General features: G+C 38.8%; 1 protein-coding gene across 3 annotated transcripts in view; it reads right to left on the bottom strand.

Moving 5' to 3' along the window:
• Positions 1 to 9044, bottom strand: part of Tnks2 (tankyrase 2) — a 56991-nt gene that overhangs the window by 30514 nt on the left and 17433 nt on the right. For 2 of the 3 annotated variants that reach the window (XM_021151390.1, XM_029472447.1), the window contains exons 7-11: positions 8870 to 8936; positions 5345 to 5531; positions 3899 to 4020; positions 985 to 1076; positions 802 to 880 (exon numbers count right to left, since the gene is read on the bottom strand). In XM_021151390.1, the coding sequence (XP_021007049.1) occupies positions 802 to 880; positions 985 to 1076; positions 3899 to 4020; positions 5345 to 5531; positions 8870 to 8936 (547 nt within the window). The remainder of the gene's footprint in view (positions 1 to 801; positions 881 to 984; positions 1077 to 3898; positions 4021 to 5344; positions 5532 to 8869; positions 8937 to 9044) is intronic. The other variant, XM_029472446.1, reaches the window with a different exon arrangement.

Below are 9044 nucleotides of genomic sequence, written 5' to 3'. Positions count from 1 at the left end.
AGGGAGGTCCAGGACAGGCAGGGCTACACAGAGAAACCCTGTCAAAAAAAAAAAAAAAAAAAAAAAAAAAAAAAAAAAAGAATGTTAATTTATCAACATGGTTACATATGTTGTTTTTAGTCAAATTATTCCTTTGCATTCATTCAAGTTCTTTGTCCTAGTTACAGAAATGGTCGAAGTGCAAACAAACTCTGTACTGGGAAGTAAGAGGGTTTTTATCATACTAACCAAGGAACTTCAGATGTGATCAGAAAAGAAAATTAGGGTAAGATTGGTATCCTGTTGAGATAAGAGGTGCCTGAGTGTATAATATTATGAAAAAGTCAAGGAGAACGTTCATCAGTGGATCAGAAGTGGAATGGAGAAGAAAAGACATAACAGAAATAATGTACATATGAATAGATGCATACATTTTCTAACAGTAACAAAACTTAGATTTGGTCCACAGCATTTTTTTAGTCTGTCTCTGTGCACCTAGGCGTGTATGCATGCGTGAAAATCAACAGCCTGGGGCGTGGCTCCTCCCTCTTCCTGACTTGAGACAGGTTCAGTGCTGCACACAGCATGCCAGCTGTCTGTCACAGGAGTGTTACCACCTCCTGCTTCATGGTTCTGGGGATCTGAATTCGGGTCCTTACAACTGCATGGCAAGTGCTTTACTCCCCAGCCTAGGACTATTTTGAATTGTAAACTAAGAGAAAAAAAGGTTTTTTGATAGAGTGAATAGTTTAAGGAGCTAAATATCCACTACACAGAAATTAACTCACTGGATTACAAAAGATGACCAGAAATGGTGTATACCTTTGCTTCATGTTTCACCACTACTTCAACAACATCATTGTGAGCGTTCTCAGAAGCCACGTGCAGAGGAGTCAAGAATCTTAAAGACAAAAAGCCAGCCACACAATAAGTATGTTTTCTGTACCAAAAAAAGAAAAAAGAAATAAATAAAAGGCAATACGCGCTGGTTAACAGTGTACTTACTCTTTAGTCTTTTCATTGGTGTTGGCTCCCTTTCTGAGCAGCAGTTCACATATCTGCTTTCTTCTGGGATATGGAGATGCAGCAGCACAGTGCTAAATAATTCAAATTGCAGCATTAATCAAGTACCATAGAGAACCGTTTTCACTTTAAGAATATTTGTGCTTCCAATCAAGGATAATAAACACAATAAATTTGCTCTTGAAGTATTTTCTATTGGAGAGAATCTGTAGTAACTACAAATTCTGGCATGGCAGGAAAATCCTACAGATCAAATAATATGCTACTAAATATTTTGGTTAAATTTTGTCCTGTAGTTTTGAAAAAGCCATTACTGATAGGATGAAAAATGCTACATCTAAAAGGTAAGATTCAAATGTCGGCATTTCTTCTAGAGATGGCACACAAGCGTTCTACCGCTGGACTAGCTGTCCTTAGTCCTGGGTTTGTGCTGTTAAAGGAAGACAGCACCCCCATCTGTTTTGTTCTGAACTCTGCTGGTTTAACAGCACAGATGGGATCGATGCTAAGCTGAGGACCTTCCTTATCTCATCGCTCAGCAGAACGAGGAGCTCCAATTACCTGTGTGAGTGACACCCTGTATGGTTTGTGGCTACAGCATTTCTGAGTATCAAAGAGGGAAAGAGGCAGGAGGTAGGGATTTGCCTTTTATAAACCTAGTATCTATAGTTACGGCACAAATCTTTATAATCTTAACATCCAAGAAAATACTCAAGTATACAGGTATTCTGTCTGATTGATAATTGACTAAATCAATGTGCATATTTGTTAGAACCAATATCTGAAAATCCTGGGTTAAAAATTCTGGTTAAGGCGGGCAGTGGTGGCGCACACCTTTAATCCCAGCACTTGAGAGGCAGAGGCAGGTGGATTTCTGAGTTCGAGGCCAGCCTGGTCTACAAAGTGAGTTCCAGGACAGCCAGGGCTATACAGAGAAAGCCTGCCTGGAACCTCTCCCAACCCCCGCCAAAAAAAAAAAAAAAAAAAAAAATTTCTGGTTAAAAATTTAAAGCAAAGTTGTTCTATACATCTAAGTATATAGCGATCATGAAATCTGTTCTCCTATTATTAGTCGTGAACAGTCAGTTTCTCATAATTGTGTTCCTGATTCATTCTTTGATTTTACTGCAGTCGTCAAAAGCATTCCTTTACCATCAAAATAAAACCCACGTCTAACTGGTATACAATAGTTCTTTTGACACACTAAGGGTTCTAAGCACAAAACCTAGAGATCATTTATTTCCAAGAATTTTTTATTACACCCATCACAAATGAGACCCCTCCTCTTCTGTACCCTAGGGAAGGGCCTGCAATCTCTGGGAACTGAGAGGACACTGCCATACACAACAACTCCCCGTGAACACTTTTCAGTGTGTTTTAAGGTTGAAGACGTGGTGCTTCGTAACAGGATACTCAGAGGAAACAACATACAACATTCTTTTATCTGTACTGTTTTGCTTTCACTACCCAAGGCCAACTATGATCTGATATTACACAGAAAAGTTTTAGAAATAAACATGATTCTGAAAAGCATGATGCAATCCTGTACAGTGATACTAGGATGTGGACCACATCTCTGTCCCAGTGTACATACAGGCTGCACATGCTGCCCACTCCTAAGTAACTTTACAGCTGTCTGTTATCACTGGATCAACTGAATGTGTTTGTGTTCAAGAAATGCTTATTCTTACTTAGTGGCTCTACAGTACAGGGATAGTTTTGCTGGCAATTATGGTATAAGAAGCTATAATCACTTGTTTTAACTGAAAAGTTTCAACTTAGTAAGAACAGAAGAGCTTTTAGTAAACCTCTACCTACAGTGCCAGAAGAGCTTCATAACAGAAGATCTACTGGTATGATTGTTAATCTTACTGTATACATAATATATAAACTACTGCAGGTATGGATGTGGAAGAAAATATTAAGTAGGGTTTAGTACTATCTGTGATTTTAGGCAGTGACTGAGGAATTGCAAGATGTCCTCAGATAATGGGGTTTAAGTGTATTAGATTTTCACACTAGAAAGTTTCCCATGTTAGTCTTTTTGAGCTTCCCCATACCATTTTAATACTGCTATGGTTTGGTTAACATTTTTTATTAGTTTAGAGCTTTCTTTGGTAAGTGGCAAATTTCAGTTTCTATTAAGGCACAGGGAAGAAGCAAGGTGTTAGCAGACGACCACTTTCCTTCCCTCCCTTCCTCTCCTTCTATCTAAGGAGCATTCATTCTCCAGCGTATGCGGCAGAGCTTTACTCTCTCTCTTGGAGCTGCTACTTTCAGGGTAGCCGGTGCCTCCCCTGGATTTCACCACTGATCTCTGGTAGCTCTGAGGCTTCACTATTCACAACTTTATTAGTTTCACAGAGGACACTTCCCTCACCCCAGGCCAGCTTCAAACTCGTGGTCCTTCTACCTTAGCCTCCTAGACCCTGGGATTAGAGGCACACACTGTCATCCCCAGCTTGTTAAGGGAAGTAACTAACTCTTAAGATACTTTATTCAAACTTGTGGAAACTCACAAATGAGCAGTTATATGTTATATCGATATGGGTTCTTAAACTACTAATATGTTTTGGGGGGCAAGGTTGTTATTTTTCTATTTAAATTCTATTTAAATTCTTTTTTTAATATACAGATGGGTAACTGATTTTAGTTCAATGTGTTAACAAATGGTTATTTCAACATGTAACAGGCTAAGGCAGGAATATCACATATACAAGACCAATCTGGGCTAATATAGCAAGATACTAGACTCACAAATTCAAAACATCAACAAAAACATCAACCAGCAAACCAACAAACAAAGGAGTATTTTAAAAACAGTACCATCACTAAGATCAGACATTATGACTACTTTGGCTTACTGTATTTTAAAAGCTTAAGTTTGAAACATTACCAGTGCTGTTTCATGTGTCTGAGGATGTTTGAAATTCACCATTTCCAGAGAAAGATGTTTTTTGATTCTTGTAACATCAGCTTCTCGTGCAGCTTGCAGCAATGAATGGCCTTTAAATTCATCTAAACAAAGAAGCATTTATGTCTACATGAAACTTATCATGGTAATAAAGCTTGCCTACTAATATTTTAAAATTATTTTCAAATAATCTCCAAAAAGTCAGATTAAGTCTCAAAATTAATAACTACTGATAACAATAATTAATAACAGACACAATGGCATTCTAGTTCCCTTCAATTCATTCTCAAGTATACATAAGCTTAAACCATGGCAGATCCATGGTCTATTGATATTTTCTAATTGGATTAGAGATATTAACAGTTACAAAGGATGAGCACAATTGCATTAGCACACAGTGGTAGCAGACAGTCTTGCTTATACCCATCTGCAGATCAAACACATTGGCTTGTCAAGTTTTTCACAGGATAAACAAAATTAAGGAATATATTTCCTCTAAGTTTCTCTTTTACTTATCTGACTTGTAAAATCACTATCATTTACTGCTCTAGAATAATTTTAGATCATGCTGCTCGTGTATATGTAATAATACTACATCTGAACCAAGTGCTTATTTCTTTTTTTCTCTCTAAGATTTATTTACTTATTTATTATATGTAAGTACACTGTAGCTGTTTCAGACACACCAGAAAAGAGCATCAGATCTCATTACAGAGGGTTGTCAGCCACCATGTGGTTGCTGGGAATTGAAGTCAGGGCCTATGGAAGAGCAGTCAGTGCTCTTAACCACTGAGCCATCTCTCCAGCTCTTGTTTCAGCCCCACTTGCTGTAGCTGTCTTCAGACACCCCAGAAGAGGTCATCGGATCTCATTACTGATGGTTGTGAGCCACCATGTGGTTGCTGGGACCTTTGGAAGAGCAGTTAGTGCTCTTAACTGCTGAGCCACCTGTCCAGCCCCCAGAATCTAAATTATTAACTATACTAAAAAGAAACAAAGACCCATCCATAGAGAACATAGTTTACTCTTTAAACATTCCCAAAAGTAAAACTGAGAAGGAAAAAAAGCTGAGTCATGTATCTTAGCTGATATCAAACCTTTTATTTTCATTTTTAAAAGATTTATTTTATTTTTATGAGTGCACTGTCACTGTCTTTAGACACACAGAAAAGGGCAAATCAGATCTCATTACAGATGGTTGTGAGCCATCGTGTGGTTGCTGGGAACTGAACGCAGGACCTTCGGAAGAGCAGTCAGTGCTCTTAGCCACTGAGCCATCTCTCTCCAACCCTCAAACTTTTTCAAGACAGGATCTCACTATGCAGCCCAGGTTGCCCTTGAACTGAGGTTCTCCTGCGTCTGCTCCTAAGTGTTGGGATCAAAGGCACGCACCACCACACTCATCTGGTGCATCACTTTCATACTTACACGATAATCTTTCCTTCAGCTGTGCCGTGGGGGCCAGGTCTATAGCACTTTTATTGTGACAGTTCAGCAGGGTTGGATCTGCCCCGTAACTTAGGAGGAGAGAACATACTTCAATCCTGTTCTTAGAAGCTGCCTCATGAAGAGGAGTGAACTGCCACAGGTCCATTGCATTCACACAGGCACCGTGCTGGGAAGAAAGACATACAGTTACTGTTTGTTCTTATTAACACTGTGTAGTCCAACAACATGTAGCAGGCTGAGAAAGGTCTTCTGCAAAAACCTCCCTATCTCTTGGAAGGTGTAATTTAAAAACAGAGCTCCACTCTTAATGAGAGTAACTTAGTGAATTTCGATAAATATATATCCATTCGATTACATAAGATTTATACATTACTTTAGAGTGTTTTCTGTTTCTTTCATTGGGGATTTTTGCCCCATTCTTTTAGTACCTTGTTTATGTGTTCCTGAATTTTATAAAAATGAAATACAGGAGACCATTCACATTCAGAGCTTTCACACATCAGTGTCCCCAGCCTCACAATTGTCACTAGTCTGGATTGCTGTGCAGCTTCCATGACACTGCAATACCCTTAGCCTGTCACTGGACAACTGGACAATCCTAAGGCAGCAGGGAGAAAGAAGAGCCTAAAATAAGATTCCTTAATGTGATTTATACTTCCATCAGCACAGAATTAAATTAAGATAGTTTTTTAAAAGTTAACATCATACATTGTATTTAGGCAACTTAAAAGTTCTAGTTTGTTTGCTTGTTTTGGAAGAGGAGAGGGAGGGTAGATTTAGATCTATGTATTTTAACTATGTGTCTCTGCACATGTCTTTGTGTGTGGGTATATCAGTACATGCACATGTCTGTGTGTGGGTGTGTATCAGTACATGCACATGTCTGTGTGGGTATGTGTATCAGTACATGCACATGTCTGTGTGTGGGTATGTGTATCAGTACATGCACATGTCTGTGTGGGTGTGTGTATCAGTACATGCACATGTCTGTGTGTGGGGGTGTGTGTATCAGTACATGCACATGTCTGTGTGGGTGTGTGTATCAGTACATGCACATGTCTGTGTGTGGGTGTATCAGTACATGCACATGTCTGTGTGTGTGGGTGTGTGTATCAGTACATGCACATGTCTGTGTGGGTATGTGTATCAGTACATGCACATGTCTGTCTGTGTGAGTATGTGTATCAGTACATGCACATGTCTGTGTGGGTATGTGTATCAGTACTTGCACATGTCTGTGTGGGTATGTGTGTCAGTACATGCACATGTCTGTGTGTGTGGGAGTGTATCAGTACATGCACATGTCTGTGTGTGTGGGAGTGTATCAGTACATGCACATGTCTGTGTGTGAGTGTATCAGTACATACACATGTCTGTGTGTGGGTATGTGTATCAGTACATGCACATGTCTGTGNGTATCAGTACATGCACATGTCTGTGTGTGAGTGTATCAGTACATACACATGTCTGTGTGTGGGTATGTGTATCAGTACATGCACATGTCTGTGTGGGTATGTGTGTCAGTACATGCACATGTCTGTGTGTGTGGGTGTGTATCAGTACAAAGGCCTGGGTACCAGGTAGTCAGATCTCCTGAAGCTGGAGGGAAAAGGCTGTTGGTGGCGCCCTCGGTGGGTGCTGGTATCCAAACTCGGGTCTTCTCTAGGATTGTGTATGCCTTTAACCCCAGCCATCTCTCTAGCAGCCCCCCCAAATCTAGAATTTTAAAAAAAGATTTATTTTATGTATATGAGTACACTGTAGCTGTATAGATGGCTGTGAGCTATCACGTGGTTGCTGGGAATTGAACTTAGGACCTCTGCTCACTCTGGTCCTGCTCTCTCTGGCCCAAAGATTTTTATTATTTTATGTAAGTACACTGTGGCTGTCTTTAGACACACCAGAAGAGGGCATCAGATCTCATTAGGGATGGTTATTAGCTACCACGTGGTTGCTGGAATTTGAAGTCAGGACCTATGGAAGAGCAATCAGTGCTATTACAAGTTGAGCCATATCACCAGCCCCAAACTCTAGAATTTTCAAATCCAGAAGTAGACATCACATCTTTTGCAGCATTTTTGTAAACTTAGGTCTTTTTTGCTGATAACATATTGGCTATATTAGCACAAATATATTTTTACATAGTATCTAAATCATTAACTATACTAAAAAGAAATATATATATATATATATATAAGGTTATATTAGATATGTATTAGATTAACTATATATTATATATTAGATTGACTATATTATCAATATTAGATAATTTTGGCTTCAACTGAAGCTTGCTCATATTTATTCTTATAATCTCCATGTTAATCTGTCAATTTTTTAGATACCCCTTCTAATTTATGTTCAGAACTTTACTGTAAATAACTCACATCACTTTACTGTAAATAAAAACATTATTAAGTGAGATTAACCAGACCCAGACCCATACAGTCTCAGGATCTGTAGTTAGAATATCTATCCCGAAGCTATGCAGCTTCACACGGGACTTTATATTTTTACCATTGATTCTATTTTTATGTACACAACTGCACATTCCACACACATAAAGAAAAATGAATAGAGCTAAAACCAGAAAAACAATTAGCTTTATGTCCTCTAATTTTGTGTCAAGCCAACATTAAATTCTGGATCACAATAAAGTTACAGACAGAACATTCTGGAGTCTATTGGACATTTTCTCCCAAAAAAGAAAAAGCAGTCAACACTTGGTAGAGTTGTTTAATTATGAATCTCACAGGACTCCCCTTCCTTGGATCAGACTGCTTGCTTTCTTGCACTTGGAGGCTATCTGAGTTTGCTGGTGTCAGACTTCCTCAATCAACTCAGGGATGTGATTTGTTTCCCTCTGTTCCTAGGGACAGCGAGTGTTTTGGTCATGAAATGTAGTTACTGGGGCTGGAGAGATGGCTCAGCAGTTAAGAGCACTGACTGCATTTCCAAAGGTCCTGAGTTCAAATCCCAACAAACACATGGTGGCTCACAACCACCTGTAATGAAATCTGCTACCCTCTTCTGGGGAGTCTGAAAACAGCGACAGTGTACTTACATATAATAAATGTAAAAAAAAAATAAAATAAGAAATGCCCAGGATCTCTGTACATATTTTCAATCTTATCCTATTAAGTCCTTGCTCCTTCACCTCAGATAACAGCCCCTGGCCCTTTTGGTTTTTCCAGATGGTTTCTCTAGTTCACAGAGATCTACTTGCCTTTGCCTCCTAAGTGCTGGGGTTAAAGGTGTTCACCCTCATGCCCAGCTTAGGTATAACTTTGGTATGACCTTTTTACTGCAACTACTTTATATTCAACATTGTATGGTACCTAAAACACCTGAAGGAAGTCAAATGCTAGCTTACCAATAATCTACATTAAGATTATAAACTATCCCACTTTCTACCAAGCACTTAGAATAAAGAATAAGCTAGACACACTATACATTTCAAATCATTTTATGTAATTATAGAAAGTAATAAGACACAAAAGAACTAACCTTGACCAGAAGTTCAGTTACTTCATAATGACCGTAAGAGCAGGCATTGTGTAGTGGTACCAGATCCCTACGATGACAATGAGAAAAGAAAAGAGTCTGTAAGTCTAGGGCAATGTGCAAACTATAATTCCTGAGTCTCTCTCAAACCCATATTTCTTTTTTTTTTTTTTTTTTT

Source organism: Mus caroli, chromosome 19 (genome assembly GCF_900094665.2).
Source record: "Mus caroli chromosome 19, CAROLI_EIJ_v1.1, whole genome shotgun sequence".
Lineage (NCBI taxonomy): Eukaryota > Metazoa > Chordata > Mammalia > Rodentia > Muridae > Mus > Mus caroli.
The sequence above is the reverse complement of the archived record's forward strand: the minus strand, read 5'-3'. Positions and strand labels throughout refer to the sequence as shown.